Source organism: Rhinatrema bivittatum, chromosome 9, assembly GCF_901001135.1.
Source record: "Rhinatrema bivittatum chromosome 9, aRhiBiv1.1, whole genome shotgun sequence".
Classification (NCBI taxonomy): Eukaryota; Metazoa; Chordata; class Amphibia; order Gymnophiona; family Rhinatrematidae; genus Rhinatrema; species Rhinatrema bivittatum.
The window spans coordinates 176,635,277-176,654,314 of NC_042623.1; the positions used below are offsets into that span (position 1 = coordinate 176,635,277).

A 19,038-nucleotide genomic window follows, 5' to 3' on the forward strand; every position below is an offset into this window, starting at 1 on the left:
AAAATGCTGCCTCTCAGTACTGATTGGGAGGTCAGCAGATAAGGACCATTTGGTCTACCCAGACTTCCAAGTTTCCCCACTTGCATAGTTATAACTGTGGTCAATAACTTTCCTTGCCTTGCCATTATCATGACCACTAGGGAGATCTCCCAGTTGTAACCAAAAAACTTGAGAACCTGCAGGCTGCTTCTTATCTTTTCTGCCTCTGGCCCCTGTACAAGTTAGCAACTAGATGTCCATAGAAGCCTACAAATCATCTTGAAGGAGTACCACATTTCAGCTCCTCCTCCAAAGGCTGCTTGGCAGGTTGTCCCTTTTTTTACAAGTAGGGACGAGCTATAGGAAGGGTGGAATTTAAGTTGGGATTTTGTAGAGAGAGAGGAGCTCTGATGGAATGGTTTCTTTTTACTGACCCCCTATATTCCTCAGTATATGTTTGGAGGATACTCCTTCCTGTGCACGCCCTACCAGGCAGGATACACCTCAAATTAGAGAAAGACACTTTGTTAGGATTTTAAGAGTTGTTTTTGCCGGGTTGCAGCCTGGTGTTCCTGGAGATGGCCTTTCCCCAGATCTGAAGGCCAGATCACTGAAGATCTGTCAGTGCCCCAGAACAGAGAAGAGGTGCATTGACAGAGTCACCCCAAAAGATTTTCAACATTTTAATAGAAGAATTCTCTTTTTGTTTAGAGGGGGTATTTTGGTCACCCGTTCTCTCATTTGGAGACTGAGCAAGGTGCCTGATCTCTATTAACAAACCTTTCCCCCAGAGAGATCCAATGTAAAAGAACAAGAGTGAAGATGGGAGAGAGAGGAATAGCACTGAAGACCCTCCACATGTGTGGGCTGAGTAGCAGAGATCATCTTGGATCTCAGGTAGGACTGTTTCATGTTTTAACTGGATCCCAAGCACAGTAGGATTCCCCTCAGAGAATGGGCCTCTTACCCAGTTGCTTCAGAAGTGTTATGAATCACCCTGGGTGCCTGGGGAGGGAACCTGCTCCCTGAGAGCCTCATATAGCCACATTATGGCTATAAACTGCAGGAATCCACAACAAATAGGGAGCTGAGTACTGCACTTCAAACATACATTAAACAAAGAAAGGAAGTGCAGAGTTGTCATTGGGACTCATTAAAATCTCTGCACTTCCTTTCTTTGTTTAATATAAACTGCAGGACCCAGATCCCACATTCTTGTTTCAGCTCAGTGGCCCCTGAAGACAGTGGGAAATATCAAATAGGGCCAAAGTTGGGGTTCTAAATCCTGACAAACTGAGGTCAAACCTGGAAAGTTTCCAATTATGTTCCTCTGTCTCATGTGAAAATCAGAGCAGAATAATTTATGTGACTTACTTACTTATGATCCTAGCAGACGAGTTCTAGAGTGGACCAATTAAAATGAGGTTGATGGTTTTGGAGCTATGGTAGAACAAGTATGATAGGTTTAACGGCCCTTGGAGATCAGGTGTAAGCTGATCTTTTCTAAGTACAAGAAGCCGGTGGGTAAGGCTAGGGATACCATGCTCTGGTGAATTGTCCTAGAAGTATATCTCCACAGAGTGAGGAAATTACCAGTGGGGGATCCATCTAGACAGTGGGTATTTGGAGTTGTTTGACCAGGTCCCGCAAACTGAAGTTTCCCCCAGAGCCAGAGTCCACAAAGGCCTGGGTGGAGAAATGAGTGGGACCCAGTTCCAGTGCATCTGGTAGGAGGAGTTGGGAAGCTGGATCAGCAATCAAGAATTTAACTTTAACGATCTTTCAGGGCATTGGACCAGGAAGTGGCCTCATGCTGCGCAGTAGAGACAAAAGCCCTATTGCCTACGATGAAGCTGTTCTTCTGGGGCTATGCAGCAACAGCCCAACTGCATCAGTACCTCAAGAGCAGGAGCAGAGACCAAAGGTGTGGCAACAGCCGATGAGAATAGTTATTGGAAGAGAGGTGTCTGGATGGTTCTCTTGGGCCTTTTACTGCAAGCATCGATCTATTTTACTGGTTACAGCAATGAGGGCATCTAATGATGTGGGAAGCTCCTGGGCGGCAAGCTTGTTCTTAATTATCCCAGAGAGGCCTTCCAAAAAGATGGTGACCAAGCTGTCCTCATACCAGTTTAATTCAGAGGCCAGAGTCCTAAATTACACACCATACTCACCCAAGAATCAGGAGTCTTGGTGAAGGTGGAGTAGTGCAGAGGCCATCACTGCTGCATGACCTGGCTTATCAAATACAGAACAAAATTGTTCCATGAACTGCTGAAGGTCGAGTGGTATAGGATCCCCTCATTCCCAGAGGTGTGAAGGAGAGGTGTGAAGCCCTGGCCAATGCATTTCCATCTAATAACAAAAGAATATATGTTGGCTTGGCTTAGTTTTCAGAGAACAGTGAAGTCTTAGCAGGTAGTTCATTCCCCATTGATTAAGAAATCCCTGATATCTCTTGGGAGCCCCAGCATACTGGGGTGGAACTGGCAACTGAGGAACTGGCCTACTGGGTGCAGAAGGAGGTGGCAGCACCGGTGTGGGTGGAGGGGTTGCAGCAGGTGAGGTTAGGGCATCTAAGCTCATTATGAGACTTCCATAGCTGAAGCCAGGCACTCCAAGGTAAGGTACCCTGTCTCACAGCCTGCAGGCTCTACCAGGGATGGCTTGGAGCAAAGCCAAATCCGCTGAGGCCATGGCCTTAGGAAACTGTTGTGTCTCTAGACCCTTGGGCTGAAGTGAGATTAGCTGTAGCTGCAAGGAAGAGCACTGCAGTTCTCACTGTCAGCAGGCGGACCCAGGCGAAGCTGAAACTGGTCAGAAGCTTCACCTTTACCAGCCCGTGTTTGTCTTGGGTTGAGCATTTGGGTGCCAAGGCCAGCAAGACTTAGATGAGGGTATTTGCTGATGACTGGAGATGTAATCCAAGGCCAGGCTAGGGTTGCAGGCAGGCAAGCAGCACTCAGGTATGTCATGGGTCCAGGCAAATGTCAGAGGCAGGCAGCGATCAGTCATATCTAGAGCCCAGGCAAGGATTAAATCAGGTATCCATCTGAGGAAGGGAAGAGGGATGGATAGGGCTGGATTAGGCTGGGCAGGTAGAGAGGGGCCAGCTGGAAAGAGTGAGACTGGAAAAGGATGAGACGAAAACTGGAACAAGCAGGGCAGATGATGACTGGAATAGGCTGAGACAAAGACTGGGACAAGTTGGTACGAAGATTGGAATAAGCAGGGCAGACGAGGTCTGGAACAGGCTGAGTAGCAACATATTCTACATGAGGTAGCTGGACCTGTTGCTGAGACAAGTTGCAACAAAGACAATACCCTTGTATAGGGCAGTGCTAGTGATGTCATCACTAGGCACCACGGGGACCTGCTCACCATAGTTCCTTTAAATGGGAAGACATCATGCGTTTGTGCCTAGAGAGAGGCACAGTGAGTTGATGCTGCCAGTGTCCTGCCGCATGGAGTTTGGCAGTGCCCTGGCATTCACTGCATTGGAAGGCGGAGTGACCGGCCCTGCCAAGGAGATAAGGATGGTAGTTGAAGAGTTTCAGGACTCTCTCCTGTCTTTGTTCTCTTCTCTCCCATTACACTTTTAACATTTCCTCTGGTGGTTCCTCCTCTGCTGCCATCCTGCTATAAGCTGGTGTGCCTCAGGGTTTTCTCCTGAACCTCTCCTCTTCTCCTTGTATATAATTCCCTTGGTGTTCTGATTTCCTCTCATGACTTTCAATACCATTTCTATGTTGACAGCTCCCAAATTTACCTTTCTATACCAGAAGTTCACCAGAAATCCACTCCCGAATCTTGGTCTATTTGTCTGACATTGCTGCCTGGATGTCCTGCCGCCACCTTAAACTCAACATGACCAAGACAGAGCTCCTTATCATTCTCCCCAATCCCACCTCCCCTCTTCCTCCTTTCTCTGTTTTTGTGGATAACATGGTCATCCTTCTGGTCCCATCAGCCCATAACCTAGGATTCATCTTTGATTCCTCTTTCTCCTTCTCTATGCATATCCAAAACTCTGCTGAAACATGTTATTTCTTTCTTTATATCATTGCCAAAATCCATCCTTTCCTTTCTGAACACACGACCTGAATCCTAATCCACTCTCTCATTTTCTCCCATTTACACTATTGCAACCTTCCTCTCACAGGTCTTTTGGCAAACCATCTCTCCACTGCAATCTGTGCTAAATTCAGCTACAAGACTTATCTATCGCCAAAGTCACTATGCTCACATAACCCCTCTTCTGAAGTCACTGCATTGGTTCCCTATCTGTTCCCGCATACATTTCAAGCTCCTCTTTCTCACCTACAAATACCTTTGCTCTGCAATACCTCTCCTCTCTTATCTCGTCCACTCCGCTCGTCGGAAAATCACTCCTATCTGTGCCCATCTCCACTACTGCCCATTGCTGACTCCACCTGACTGTGCCATGTGCTTGGAATAGACTTCCTGAACCGGTACGTTATTTTCTATCTCTCACATTATTTAAATCCCATCTAAAGACCCAGCTTTTTGAAGCTGCTTTTAAATCTTAGGCCTGATTGTTCTTAGCCTCATTAACTGTCTTTTCTTTCTTTCTTTTCTAATCATTGTCTTGCTTAATGAAATACCCGAGTCCTATAGATTACTTCAATGCATGGCTGAAATCTTGGTGTAAGGAAGAAAGTTCTGGATATATTAGGGGCTGGGACCATGTATGGAACAGGAAAAGGCTTTATGTCAGAAATGGCTTACATCTGTCTGTGGCAGGAAAAAAGATCCTAAGTTATAAATTCAAATCCTATGCCATAAGGCATTTAAACTAGAGGGTGGGGGTGGCAGAAGGAAAATGGAATGTCACCCCCCAAATCTCAAAGAAATATGGCTGAATAAGGCACAAAAGAAGTCCAAGAAGAAAAGCAACCTGAAGGAGAGAAGCTGGAAAGCTGTGAGCATAAATGCTTAGTCTGGGTAATAAAATCCCAGACCTGCAGGATCTAATGGTGGAGGTGGATGTGGACATTGTTGCTGTTATGAAGGCATAGTTCACGGATTCTCATGATCAGGATACGGCCATACCAGGCTATAACTTATTAAGGAAGGACAGAGAGGACAGGAAAGGAGGAGGAGGAGCACTTTATGTCAGAAGCAATATCCAAGCAATTGAACTGCAAGGATGGATACAGGAAACAATATGAAAGACGGTCTAGCAAAGCCAGTAGGCAAACAAAAAGAAATAGACATGTCAACTTAGATGTAGGGAAATTGTATATTTAGTGCAATTTCAAATGATGCTTGGAATTATGTCCAACTCAGGCCGCATTAGGGGCTAAAAAATACTTTAGGTAAAAAGTAAATAAATTAATTAAAAAAAGGTACAAACATTCAAATTGTGTAGACAATACATTATACCAAATGATAAAAAGAAAATTAAGCACAAACCGCTAAATCACATATAAACAAATGAAAAGAAAAATTAAAGCTAAAAACCAGAAAAACATGTGAAAATACATATAAAATGTGACACGTGTGGCTGTGTACAATTTGAAATACTGTAAGAGAAACAACATAAATGTAACTGTGAGGGCAGTGATAAAAATGTATATATAAAGGACACTAAAAGGAAATTAATGAATTATTGTTGACAAATCTTACCAAACTAAAATTTATCGTGATGATTTGTCTCTTATAGCAATGGTAATAAATTACGGGAGGTGAAAATGAAACTTACTCTGAAGAGAGAGCCATGTTAAGCGGAGAGCCACAGGGATCGGTATTGGGACCGGTTCTGTTCAATATCTTTGTGAGTGACATTGTGGAAGGGATAGAAGGTAAAGTTTGTCTATTTGCAAATGATAGCAAGATCTGCAACAATATCTCAAAGGGGACAGCGACAGGATGGAGGCAGTGCAGAGAAAAGCTATCAAAACGGTGTGGGGTCAGTATCAGAAAACCTATGAGGAGACTCTAAAGGGTATGAATATGTATACTCTGGCAGAGAGGAGGCGCAGGGGGGATACTTTACAGACCTTCAGATACCTGAAAGGTTTTAATGATGTGCAAATGTCAAGCCTTTTCCGTTGGAAAGAAATCAGTAGAACTAAGGGTCACGACTGGAAGGAGGACGCCTCAGAACCAACGTCATAAAATATTTCTTCACCTCCAGAGGAAGTGTTGAAAACCAAAAGAATTCAAAAGGACATGGGGTAAATACTATGGATCCTTAAAGGCTAAAGGATGGAAATGAAGAAAAGAGTGCATAGAGTGACTTGATGATCCAGCACTTAGTACCCTTAACCAATAAACCTTGATACTGTTGATGCAACTCCATCATTGCTCTCTGCTTCAACGGCAGGGGAGAAGGGGAATTGGATTTGTTCAGCAACCAATGAGGGCCCCGACTGGGGAAACAAGTATGAGGGCAACTTGCTGATGCGGCAGTTATTACCCTTAACCATTAAGACTAACACTTTCATGCAACTCAAACATTGCTCTCTGCTTCAACAGCAAGGCATAATGGGAATTGGATTCAACAGCAATGTGTGAAGGCTCTGAATTTTACACTGTTGGAAACTGATAAGAACGAGGGTAATGGGGAATTGGATTCAAACAGCAACCAAAGAGGACCCTGACTTTTATAAAAGCCCTGCTCGCGTAAATCCGCCCGGATTTACACGAGCAGGGCCTTGCGCACCGGCGCGCCTATTTTGCTTAGGCCGCCGGCGCGCGCAGAGACCCGGGACGTGCGTAGGTCCCGGGGTTTTTTGAAGGGGGCGTGTCGGGGGCAGGACCGGATGACGTGGCATTTCGGGGGCGTGGCGCTGGCCCGGGGGCGTGGTCCGGACCAGCCCCCGGGTCGGAAGACGGCACGCCAGCAGTCCGCTGGTGCGCGTAGATTTACGTCTGCTTCTCGCAGGCGTAAATCTAGGGACAAAGGTAAGGGGGGGGTTTAGATAGGGCCGGGGGGGTGGGTTAGGTAGGGGAAGGGAGGGGAAGGTGAGGGGAGGGCGAAAGGAAGTTCCCTCCGAGGCCGCTCCGATTTCAGAGCCGATCCAGGATTTTAGAGGATACGCGCGGCTATGCGCATATCTTATAAAATCCAGTGGACTTTTGTTTGCGCCTGCTGCGCAAACAAAAGTACGCGATCGCGCTTTTTAAAAAAATCTACCCCTAAGAGCAGGGACTGTCTTATTTGTGTGCTTGTACAGTACCACCTCGTATGTTGTGTAGTGTATAGAAATGTTGAATAGTACTTACACCCGTGCCCTTCCTTTGATTAATCATGAACATGTGTCAGTCAGAACATCACTGTGTTCTTTTCGCACAGAAAGTCATGAGCAGATGCAGGATATTGACATTTGCACAACGTTCCATGCTTGGACAGAGTCTTAAGATCTCCCAGATGACGACAGCAGGAGAGCTGTTACCTGAGGTCCTGGGCAGAGCTCCTAAATATACTGTGAATGCCCCCCCCAGGACCTCTGTCCTGGGGGGGGCATTCACAGTATATTTAGGAGCTCTCAGCACAGAGCTCTCTACTCCGAAGCCTTTGTGTATTGTAGTTCAGGCTCAAAATACAACCAACCCAGCCATGAAGATCGCAGTTGCCTTTCTGTTGGTGGCTCTGAGCCTCTGCTATCAGGGTAAGTAACCTTTAAATTACTACAGAATATGGAGCAGAAACCTCCATATTTTCTGGTCTGGCCTTTCACACTACTGGAGGCAGAGAATTGCTGAGTGGACAGTTCATGGGATGATTTGCATACAAATGCCCATAATGCTGAGATCAGGGTATATGGGGATCTGCTGTGCAGGGACTGAATGTCAGTCAAATGTTAATTTTATTTATTTATTTATTTAACAGTTTTTTATACCGACCTTCATAGTAAGTAACCATATCGGATCGGTTTACATTTAACAAGGGTAAAACTGGAGTAACAATTTAAGTAAAAAACGAAAGATAACAGTAGGTAGGAAAAAGGTCGAAAAAGTTACAATCAACAGGGAAAGAGAACTTGGAAGCTTGCGACAAGCTGGATGCCCACTGAATAGTTAATGCATAGACGTATGCATTAAATAATACTTGCTGCCCTGCATTAGGGGCTTAGAACATAGCACGATAATTAGCACCGTGCCTGTTAATTCTAACGCACTTGTAATGAACAGGTCTCTATGTCCTTACAAAGCTTCAGCCTCCAGGACTGAGCACAGTGCTCAGGGTGGGTCTCCCCAGCATCCTGCAAGTGGACAATAATTACGTTTTATATCCCAGTGGTTCCCTTCCCATGCCCCTGAGCAGGACCTTTCCTTTTCCTAATGTTCATTACACTGACTGAGAACCTGCAGCTCATCAGAGAAGATTATTCCTAGGTCCCCTTCCAAGCATCTGTCAGGTTAAGGACTCAGGCTACAGTGCTGTCCTGGCATTGGTCAGTGCAGTGAAAGCCATTAGTTAATGTGATGGAGAAATAAAATTATTCAATAGTGTCACCCAACCAATCTTGTTAGATGGGAGTGAGAACAGGGATCTATCACTAACCACAAACTCTACAGAATGGGACAAACCACAGTATAAACTCTGTGCTCTATTACTGCAAACACACGCTCCTTGTCCACAGAAACTCCCAGCAATGAGAACAGAGCAGAACTAGGATACTTCCCCTTACTAAGCAGCATACAAAAATTAATATGCACGGTCTGCTGTCACCTCAGAAACAGCAACCGAACTCCCTCCATTACCAGGCACTCTTGGAGAAATAAGAGCAAAATATGTTCCATCCTGCCAAAAGGCCAGAACCGTAATCTGACCAGGGACAGAGAATTCCCCTTTCTATATCCTGGAATTTTACCAGACTCATTATTATTTTGTAAGTTTTTCCCTATTAATTTAATTACCTTGGGGTCATTCTACATGTAAAACTGTGGCTCTTTAGAAAATAGTGCGATGGACAGGCGCAGATATGTCCACGTGCCCGCAGTGTATGCGTAAAGGGGAGAGGCAGAGTCTAGGTCATGCATACATTTTTATTTTAGAACCAGGAATGATAACCTTAAAATGAACGTGTATTTACGTGCGAGCTCACATGCACTGTAACTTTAAATCATAAACACAGTTGCACTATATGATATAAAATGTGTCTACCATGCGTATATGTGCTCCTAATTTTAATCGGTTACTTAAACAAATGTAATTTGCATCTCTTCCTTAGTATGTTTTCAGATTTAATGCTCCCAGGAAGGCGGATTTTAAAACATGCTCACTTGAAAGACATTCCCCAGTTTGGCCAGTCCATCTTGAAGTCATCCAGACCCCTCTGTTTCTTCTGCCTGCACTCCCCCACTTGACCACATCCCTCATCCAATCATTTTAGGCCTAAAATAGATTTCTGCAGACTTCCACCTCATCAAGAGCAGAGGGAAACATGCGTGGCTAAGAGCTGCCGCAAACTGCAAATGCCGGATTTAAAAATACGAATTCAGAATGCCCTGATGCAATCCAGCTCCACCCCATTTTTTACTCACGCACGCATGTACACACGCATAATTTGTGGCTTTTAAAATATGAGTTGCTTGTCCACTCCCCATATACTCGCATGTACGGCCTTTTAACGTGAGCAACTCTTTCAATATTCACCCCTATGTGTGTAAATTCTTTTGGCAAACTACGCAAACCAAATAGCAGGTTGAACTCTGCGCTTGATTATGCTGTAAGTCTGCTTTGAAAAATGTTTGCATGTGATTTCTGCATGAGTTACTGGCGATGTGTTAAAATACCCCTCTGAGCGTATCACTTTGGAAGGACACATAAAACTTTCACACCAGTAATGATATCTGAATCCAAGATATCTGGTACTGGGAAATGGTTTATTTCCATTATATAAATAATTTTATCTTTTGGTTGGCACTTGATAACAACGTCCAGTATTTTTGTGGAGAAATTGTTGCTGCTGTGAATAAAATGAAAGAATGATATGAAAATGAGAGCTTAAGTGAAAGTAAAAGACTTGTTTCATCTCTTTCTCATCCAGATACCAACACCTATGTCACCCAAAACAAAGAACGCATCAGTGCGAAGGTGATTGGAAAGAATTCTCCAAAATGTAAGCTCAAACTTTCCCAGGCTGCAAACTGTCTGCTAATGCCGGATTTAAAAATACGAGTTCAGAATGCCCTGACGCACTCCAGCTCCGCCCCATTTTTTACTCACGCTCGCATTGCACACGCATAATTTTTGGCTTTTAAAATACGAGTTGCTTGTCCAAGCGCCATATACTCACATGTTTGGCCTTTTCACATGAGAAACTCTTTCAAAATTCACCCCTATGTGTGTAAATTCTTTTGGCAAACTACGCGAACCAAATAGCAGGTTTAACTCTGCGCTCGATTTTGCTGTAAGTCTGCTTTGAAAAATGTTTGCATGTGATTTCTGCATGAGTTACTGGCAATGTGTTAAAATACCCCTCTGAGCGTATCACTTTGGAGGGATACATAAGACTTTTACACCAGCAACGATATCTGAATCCAAGATACCTGGTATTGGGAAATGGTTTATTTCCATTATATAAATAATTTTATCTTTTTGTTGGTACTTGATAACAACGTCCAGTATTTTTGTGGAGAAATTGTTGCTGCTGTGAATAAAATGAAGGAATGATCTGAAAATGAGAGCTTCAGTGAAAGTGAAAGACTTGTTTCATCTCTTTCTCATCCAGATACCGCTGCCTCCGTCACCCAAAACAAAGAAAGCATCAGTGCGAAGGACGCTGCAAAGGTTTCTGCCAAACGTAAGCTCAAACTTTCACAGGCTGCAAACTGTCTGCTAAAGCCGGATTTAAAAATACGAGTTCAGATCGCCCTGACGCACTCCAGCTCCGCCCCATTATTTATTCACGCACGCATGTTCACTTGCATACGGGCAGATTTTCAAAGAGTTACGTGTGTAACCCCCGAAAAGCTGCCACTGCCTGCTCCTGCGTGCGCCGGGCCTGTCTCTTATTGGCTCAGTGGTGCGCACAAGCCCCGGGACGCGCGTATGTCCTGGGGCTTCGAAAAAGGGGCAGGAAGGGGTGGGTCTGGGGGCATGGCGGTGGTCTGGGGGCGGGTCCGGGGGCGGGTCCGGGGGCGAGGCGGTGGTTCGGGTCGGTCCGGGGGGTGGTCCTGAGTCCTCCAGCACAGTGGCCTGTGCCAGGGAATGGCGAGCAGGCGTAACTTCGGAAATAAAAGGTAGGGGGATTTAGTTAGGGCTGGGGGGGGGAAGGTGGGGGGAATCGCAAAAAATATTCCCTCCAAGGCCGCTCCGATTTTGGAGCGGCCTTGGTGGGAACGGGGAAAGCCATCGGGGCTGCCCTTGGGCTCGGCACGCGCAAGGTGTACAAGTGTGCACCCCCTTGCACGTGCCAACCCCGGATTTTATAACATGCGCACGGGTGCACGTGCATGTTATAAAATCGGGCATAGATTTGTTCACGCTGGGTTGTGCGAACAAATCTACACCCGCGCATAAGTTTAAAAATCTGGCCCATAATTTGTGGCTTTTAAAATACAAATTGCTTGTCCATGCCCCATATACTCACATCTACGGCCCTTTAATGTGAGCAACTCTTACAAAATTCACCCCTATGTGTATAAATTCTTTTGCCAAACTACATGAACCAAATAGCAGGTTGAACTCTGCGCTCAAATTTGCTGTAGGTCTGCTTTGAAAAATGTTTGCATGTGATTTCTGCACGAGTTATTGGCGATGTGTTAAAATACCCCTCTGAGCGTATCACTTTGGAGGGATACATAAGACTTTTGCACCAGCAACGATATCTGAATCCAAGATATTTGGTAGTGGGAAATGGTTTATTTCCATTATACAAATAATTTTATCTTTTTGTTGATACTTGATAACAACATCCAGTATTTTTCTGGAGAAATTGTTGCTGCTGTGAATAAAATGAAAGAATGATCTAAAAATGAGAGCTTCAGTGAAAGAAAAAACTTGTTTCATCTCTTTCTCATCCAGATACCGCTGACTCCGTCACCCAAAACAAAGAAAGCATCAGTGCGAAGGTGATTGGAAAGGTTTCTCGCAAATGTGAGCTCAAATTTTCACAGGCTGCAAACCGTCTGAAATATTTAGTGGTAAGTATGCATGAGCAGCACCAAAACAGAGCTGGTGAAGGAATGTGTGTTTAGGTTCACTCTTTTTATTTTATGGAAATATCATTAGCTTCAATGCTCAAGTTATAAAATTGTAACTAGGGGAACCCTCGTCCCCAAAGCCTTGATCCGCACTTTCCCACTCACTACCCCCCACTGCCTTGATCCACCACTGACCTTCCTCAGACCCCTGCCTCTTCTCATCCACAAAGCTACTCTGCCTGCTACTGTCTGGTCCTTACGCTCTCTCTCGTGTCCTGTCTGAGTCTTTGCAGGAGAGTGAACAGGGTCCTGATTTCCTTTCTCTTCCCTTGTAGCAAGTTTGTCAAGGCTAATTGTATTTTTTTCACTTTACTTTTTGTGTCATTTTACCCTTCCTGCATTTCTCTACCCCTCTTCTGTCTGTCTCTATGCTCTTCTCTCTCCACTCCCTCCCTCTCTGTCTGTGCTGTATTTCCTCCCTCCCTCCCTGTGTCTTTCCCGGTATGTCTCTCTCTGTTCTTTCCTCTCCTGTCCCTCCCATCTCTGCACTTATTTCTCCCCTTCCTCCGTGTAGCTCTGTATTCTCTGCTCTTCTCTCTTCTCCCTTCCCTGTCTGTCTCTGCCCTCCTTCCCTATATCTCTTTTGCTCTCAGCTCCCTTCCTCTATGTATCTGTCTGTGCTCTTCTCTCTGTGTGTCTGACCTTCTTCCTTGTATATTTGGTCCTCTCGTTCCTTAACTCTTTCTATTTTTGAAAAATAGATACAAGAATAACTTGTACAGAACAGGGTATCTAGTATAAAGAGAAACACATCAGGATAATTACCCTATAATGTCCACAGCAATGAGAGAAATCCAAGAGAAATTTAGGGACAATCCTAAAATATAATAACAGAAAGTCACTCTATTTAGAGAAACTAACTCTCAGTATGGTATATATACTGCTCGGGAGAGACCCTGCACATAGGCCCTAATATATCTATCACATTAAACATTGGAAGTACTGTCCCAAGAACCTCTGGAGTCAATAAGCAGCAAAGCTGACAAGCCCCCCCCCCCCCCCCCAAAAAAAAAACAACAACAAACTTCTCTTTAGAAAAGGAAATTAGACATTTACATGGAAAACAAAGTAAAAATCTGGCCCTCAAGGTAATAACCTCTTGCTTCATTGCCAAATCTTTTTTCTACGTTCCTGTGTAGCCCTACAAAAGCCAGGAAATATTCGAATCTTACAACCCATAAACAAAATATTAATTGAATGAAAAAATAATGGATACACCAGATCCCTATCCTGTAATGAAGAAAAGTGAGTGAAAAAGTGTCCCGATGAGCTTTGTCCTCTGTGGTGGATTCTAACAGTGCGGAAACATCCAGATCTTCCATCGCATGTTTCGATTAATCCTGAGCAACGTCCCCATCCCACCAGATCTCTTCACAGGCAGATAATAGACTTTGCAACTTTTTTGGCATAGCCCCTCTTTATCCCATTCCTCTCTGTGTATCACACTCCTAGGTCTCTGTTCTTCTCTTTCTCCTACCTGTGCATCTCTGTTCTCATTCTCCTCTCTCCCCAGTGTGTCTCTTCCTCTCTTTCTCTTCTCTCTTCAGTGTCTCTGCTCTTTCTCCTCTTCCCCCCGTGTGTGTCTGCTCTTCTTTTTCCTACCTGTGCAACTCTGCTCTTCTCTTTCTCATCTCTCCAGTCTCTGCTCTTCTTTTTCTCCTCTCTCCAGTTGCTGCTCTTCTCTTTCTCCTACCTGTGTGTCTCTGCTCTTCTCTTTCCCTTTCTTCCCTGTATATCTCAGTTTTGTGCACCTACTTTTAGCTTTCTCCTACCTATGCATCTCTGGTCTTTTCTTTGTCCTCTCTCTAGTGTGTCTCTGCTTTTCTCTTTTCCTTTCCCCCTGTATATCTCAATCCTGTATCTCTACACTTCTCCTTCTCCTACTTGTACACCTCTGCTTTTCTCTTTCTCCTTTCTCTCCAGTGTGTCACTGCTCTTCTCTTTCTTCTCTCTCCCCAGGGTTACTTTCATCTTCACTTTCTCCTACCTGTGTGTCTCTGCTCTTCTCTTTCTCCTACTTGTACACCTCTGCTCTTCTCTTTCTCCTTTCTCTCCAGTGTGTCTCTGCTCTTCTCTTTCTTCTCTCTCCACAGGGTGACTTTGATCTTCACTTTCTCCTACCTGTGTGCCTCTGCTCTTCTGTCTAATCTCTCTCCCCATTGTGTCTCTGCTCTTCTCTTTCTCCTACCTGTGCATCTCTATCATTCTCTTTCTCCTTTCTCTCCAGTGTGTCCCTGCTCTTCTCTTTCTCCTACCTATGTGCATCTGCTCTTCTTTCTCCTCTCTCCCAAGTGTGGCTCTTCTCTTTCTCCTACCTATGTGTCTCTGCTCTTCTGTCTCCTCTCTCTCTCTCCAGTATGTTTCTGCTCTTCTTTCTCCTACCTGTGTGCTTCTGCTCTTCTTTTTCTCCTCACATCCTATTGTGTCTCTGCTCTTTTCTTTCTTCTCTCTCCCCAGTGAGTCTCTGCTCTTTTCTTTCTCCTCTTCCCCCAGTGTGTCTCTGCTTTTCTCTTTCTCCTACCTCTGTGCATCTGCTCTTCTTTGTTCTCTCTCCCAAGTGTGATTCTTCTCTTCTCTTTCTCCTACCTGTGTGTTTCTGCTCTTCTGTCTCCTCTCTCTCTCCAGTATGTCTCTGCTCTTCTTTCTCCTACCTGTGTGCTTCTGCTCCTCTCTTTCTCCTCTCACCCCATTGTGTCTCTGCTCTTCTCTTTCTCCTCTCACCCCATTGTGTCTCTGTCCTTCTTTTTCCCCTGTTTCTCCACTTTGTTTCTGTTTTTCTCTTTCCCTTCCCTCCTTGTAAATTTCCGAGGTGGGTGGAAATACTGTGAATTGTAAGTTGTGCATAACTGAGATGTGTGGTAGTACAGAGTGCACACTGAGCTCTGATGAACTGTGAGGTAGTAGAAAGAGGATTGGACAATTCAGAGAGATAGAAGGGCAGAGCTGGGGAATTGAGCCAGTGAGAGGGGTGGAGCTCAATTTCCTCATATGGTAGTAGAGAGTGGATTGGACAATACAGAGAGTGGGGTGGAGCTGAAGAGAACAGGGAGGAAGAGGAGAAAGCTCAATTTTAATACAGAGAAAAGAGAGACCTGGAGAGTCATGAAAATCTGGAGAGTACAGGGATGGAAGGGGCAAAGCTAAATTTGCACACCAGCCTTGAAGGCACAGGGCAACTTTCCTCCTTATTATAGACAGATATACTGCAATTCATTATTTGTCATGCAAGTGGTGCACAAAATAATCTACAGTGCCCAGGACATCTCCCCAGGGAATTCTCTGGGCAACAATGCAATTCCCAGACTGCACAGGAAAACAAAACCACACAGTACAAAGTTTTATAAACAATTTTACTTATGAAGCAAAAGAGGGAAAATGGAGAGACAAAAAAGGCAGAAACCATAAGAGAGCAATGATAACTGCACCAGAAATATGCACAGACAATGAGTAACAATTTCAGAAATCTACTTCTCCCTTCTACTCCCCCACCCTCCCACCATAGGGGTAAGGACAGGGGGACAATGTGGAGAGTGAGAGGTGTAGAAAAATTCCCCCAGCCATAACATTCCCCTTCCCTGACTCTCTCCCACCGCATCCATAGCACTTCTCAAAAAAAGCTAGAAAGTGGAGAGTACATACCTCCCCTCAACAGAGAGCTGGGGAGGAGGGGGAGCGACTCCACACCTTCACAAACACACTGCTGGGGAATATGAGAATGAACATAGACACATACTCTACACACTCACTCCAACTACATCACCACCCTCTCCTGCAGATAGGAGCGAGGAAGGAGGTAGCTAAAAAATGGAGAGAGTGAGGTCAGGATGAATAGAGCATTGGCTGGAAGTGAGAATACTGGGCAGGGGGGAGAGAGGGGGAACAGTAATAAACCTGGGGAGAGAGGATTGAGAGCCCAGTGGGTGGGGAAGTGGCAGGGATGTAGGCTGAGAGTATTGTGCAGGGAGGAGTGTGTGGTGAGAGCATGGAATGGATGTGACAGCATTGGGTAGGGGGAAGAGAAGGACCAGAACACTGGATAGGGTGGGGAGAGAGGGGGTGAGTGCCCTAAGCAGAGAGGCAGGATGTGTTGAGAACACTGGGCCACTGGACTAGAGGAGGGAGAGTGGGTGGGTGGGAATGCAGGATGAGGCCACCGGGCAGTGAGGAGAGAGAGAGCACTGGGTATATGTCGTCTTTTTCTCCCTGCTGCAGTACACAGTTACGATTTGATCTGTGGTTTTACCCTCTCTGCCTCCAGTTTGGGAGCCTCCTTGCTTCTCACTAGTGTCTGAACTCAGTTATTCGTTTTTACCCCCATACATGATAAACAGTCAGAGTCTTCTCCAGTACTTTACTTATTTTTACTATTGAAACAGAAATGTTACAGATATCAGCAGAATCCCCCCCTCTGCCCATTTGTATCTGCTGACTGCTGTCACAGGTCTTACTTCATCTCCCTCCCTCCACCCTAGTGGTCTCCCCCTCCCTCCACCACTAAGGTCTCTCTCTGTGAATTTTGCCACTAGTTTGACTCCTATAACCTCTGCAGTTACCAGATGGCTCCAGGTCATCAGGGAGAGGCTGACCAGTCCTGGTTTTGCCCCAGTTATCCATTTACATTGTTGTTTACAGAGAAGAGCTAATCACCTAATTATCATATGAGATGCATTAATTATCCTGCAGTTTGTAGCCATGGTTTTCTTACCAGAATACAGGACTGGTGCCAAGGGAGAAGCATGAATGAAGGTGTCAGATTGCATTGAGCAGAGTTAGTCCAATGTTGCAGGGGTGGTTCTGTGTATTACTGTACAGACAATGACGGAGCGCACTGTTAACCCGTGATTGGACACGTGTTTTTGACGCGCTAGCTTTACCGCTTATTCAGTAAGGGGTAATAGCGTTTCGAAAACGCACGACCAACCCCCTCCCCCCCCGCAACATGCAAATGCATGTTGATGGCCCTATTAGTCATTCCCACACGATACAGTAAGTAAAATGTTCAGCCAAAGGTAGGCGTTAATTTTTGCCGGCGCTGGGGTAATACAGTAAAAACTGCTTTTCTGTGTGCCCTCCGACTTAATCTCATGGCGATATTAAGTCAGAGGCCCCAAAAGTAAAAAAAAAGTAAAAATAAAAATTTTAAATGGACCCGCGGCTCGCGGGTTGAAAACCGGAAGCTCAATTTTGCCGGCGTCCGGTTTCCGAACCCATGGCTGTCAGCGGGCTGAAAAACCGACGCTGGCAAAATTGAGCATCGAATGTCAAACCCGCTGACAGCCGCCGCTCCTGCCCACTCTCCCGCGATTTTTACTATATCGGCCCAATAGTTGGTTATTTTATGTAGAAGGGGCTGAGGAGGTTCAAGCGAGGATCAGGAGTGGGGGTGGGTATTGGCAGCGGTGATGGTCTTATTTGGTTTATTTTGGTTTTAAAATGAAATGAAACAGAAAATGTGGTTTACATTTCCTGTTTCCCTTCCAATGAATGCACATTCCTACTCATTTTTACAAACTGGTGGTGAGATTACTAATGAGGAAGAAGCCCACAAATAAAACCCAGAGGAGCTGCCTCCCCCTGGAAGATCCACCTGCCTGTAGGATAGCATGAGGAATGAGTGTTTTGGGGTCTCGGTGCTATGGAAGGCGTGTAAGTCATAAATTTAAAAAAATAGGTTATTTAGTGAGGCTTAGGGGGTCCTACCTAACTGGAGAAAAGGTAGGCTAAGTAATGGGCGTTAACTGGGAAAATGGGTTCTACTGTTGGCAGGCGTGTCTAGTAAAATCTCCCCCCCCCCTTACATGAGCAAGGCGGCATGCACATCGATATGAAATTGTGCACCTGTATATGCACGAATATCCGATTTTAAACCACGCGCACGTATAATGCATGTTTTAAAATCATTGTGTCCATGTGCACCTGTGCGCAGCTCTTAATATGTAGCTCTTAGCCTAAAGCTAGGTTCCTGTGATGTATTCGGTTCACTGCCAATCAATTACCGCTACTTCTAATGTCTCAGCTATTGGATGACCTTATGCATGATTCTGAGCACTCAATATTTTGCTCTCTTTCAGGAATCATTCCTAATTGGTTTTAACATAGTGAAAGGACCAGAATGCATAGCTCTGGAGGTAAGAACAACTCTCTGTTTTATTTGTGTATAGAAGAGAGTGGCTGCTCAGTGTTTCTCAGCATTCCCCCTTATTATGTGACATATTGTGTCCAATTATTTATATATGAATATTTGAATACCCAGCTTCATATATTTTATGCCATGATATACCACAGTTCTATTACATCTTATTTAAGCTCAGAAAATGAGCACTGACCCATCTGGTCTAAGAACCGATCCCTCAGGCCCACCACTAACAACAACCCCCTGCTCACAGAAAACTCCATTTACCTCTACCCTTTGTCACCTAAATGGGGTTTTCTCCTCGGAGGGGGCTGTTACTAGTGGTGGGCCTCAGGGATCGGTCCATGGACGGACTCTTTTCAACATTTTTGTGTAAAAAAGGTGAGGGGGTGGGAGGGGGCCAGATTACAGGCAGAGAATTCATTTCCAAGTGTTCTTTTGATTTCCGGAAGTTCGCAAGTAAACGTACGTGCATAGGCCTGGTAGGATTTCCACGCACAGCCCTAACTTTCAAAGTGGACTCACATGCATACATCTGATCTGAAAATAAAGTCTGTGAGGACTTTCTATGCACACGTGCAGAGTTATAAAATTACCCTCCCTGTGCATAAACCACATCATGTCAAACACTGTAACAGAGCTCCCACTGGGAATCCCTCCCCCTGGGGGCTCAAAATGAGAAGGTTATAAAGAAACACAAAACCAGAGACTGGACTGAAGGCTCCTGGTGACGTAGAGCTCGGGTC

The 19,038-nt window shown here is 45.0% G+C and overlaps 1 protein-coding gene across 2 annotated transcripts in view; it reads left to right on the forward strand.

Moving 5' to 3' along the window:
• The window catches only part of LOC115099463 (cell wall mannoprotein HSP150-like), a 127,690-nt gene that overhangs the window by 105,995 nt on the left and 2,657 nt on the right, over positions 1–19,038 (forward strand). For both annotated transcript variants that reach the window (XM_029617132.1, XM_029617134.1), the window contains 3 exons: positions 10,686–10,757; positions 11,981–12,099; positions 18,231–18,287. In XM_029617132.1, the coding sequence (XP_029472992.1) occupies positions 10,686–10,757; positions 11,981–12,099; positions 18,231–18,287 (248 nt within the window). The remainder of the gene's footprint in view (positions 1–10,685; positions 10,758–11,980; positions 12,100–18,230; positions 18,288–19,038) is intronic.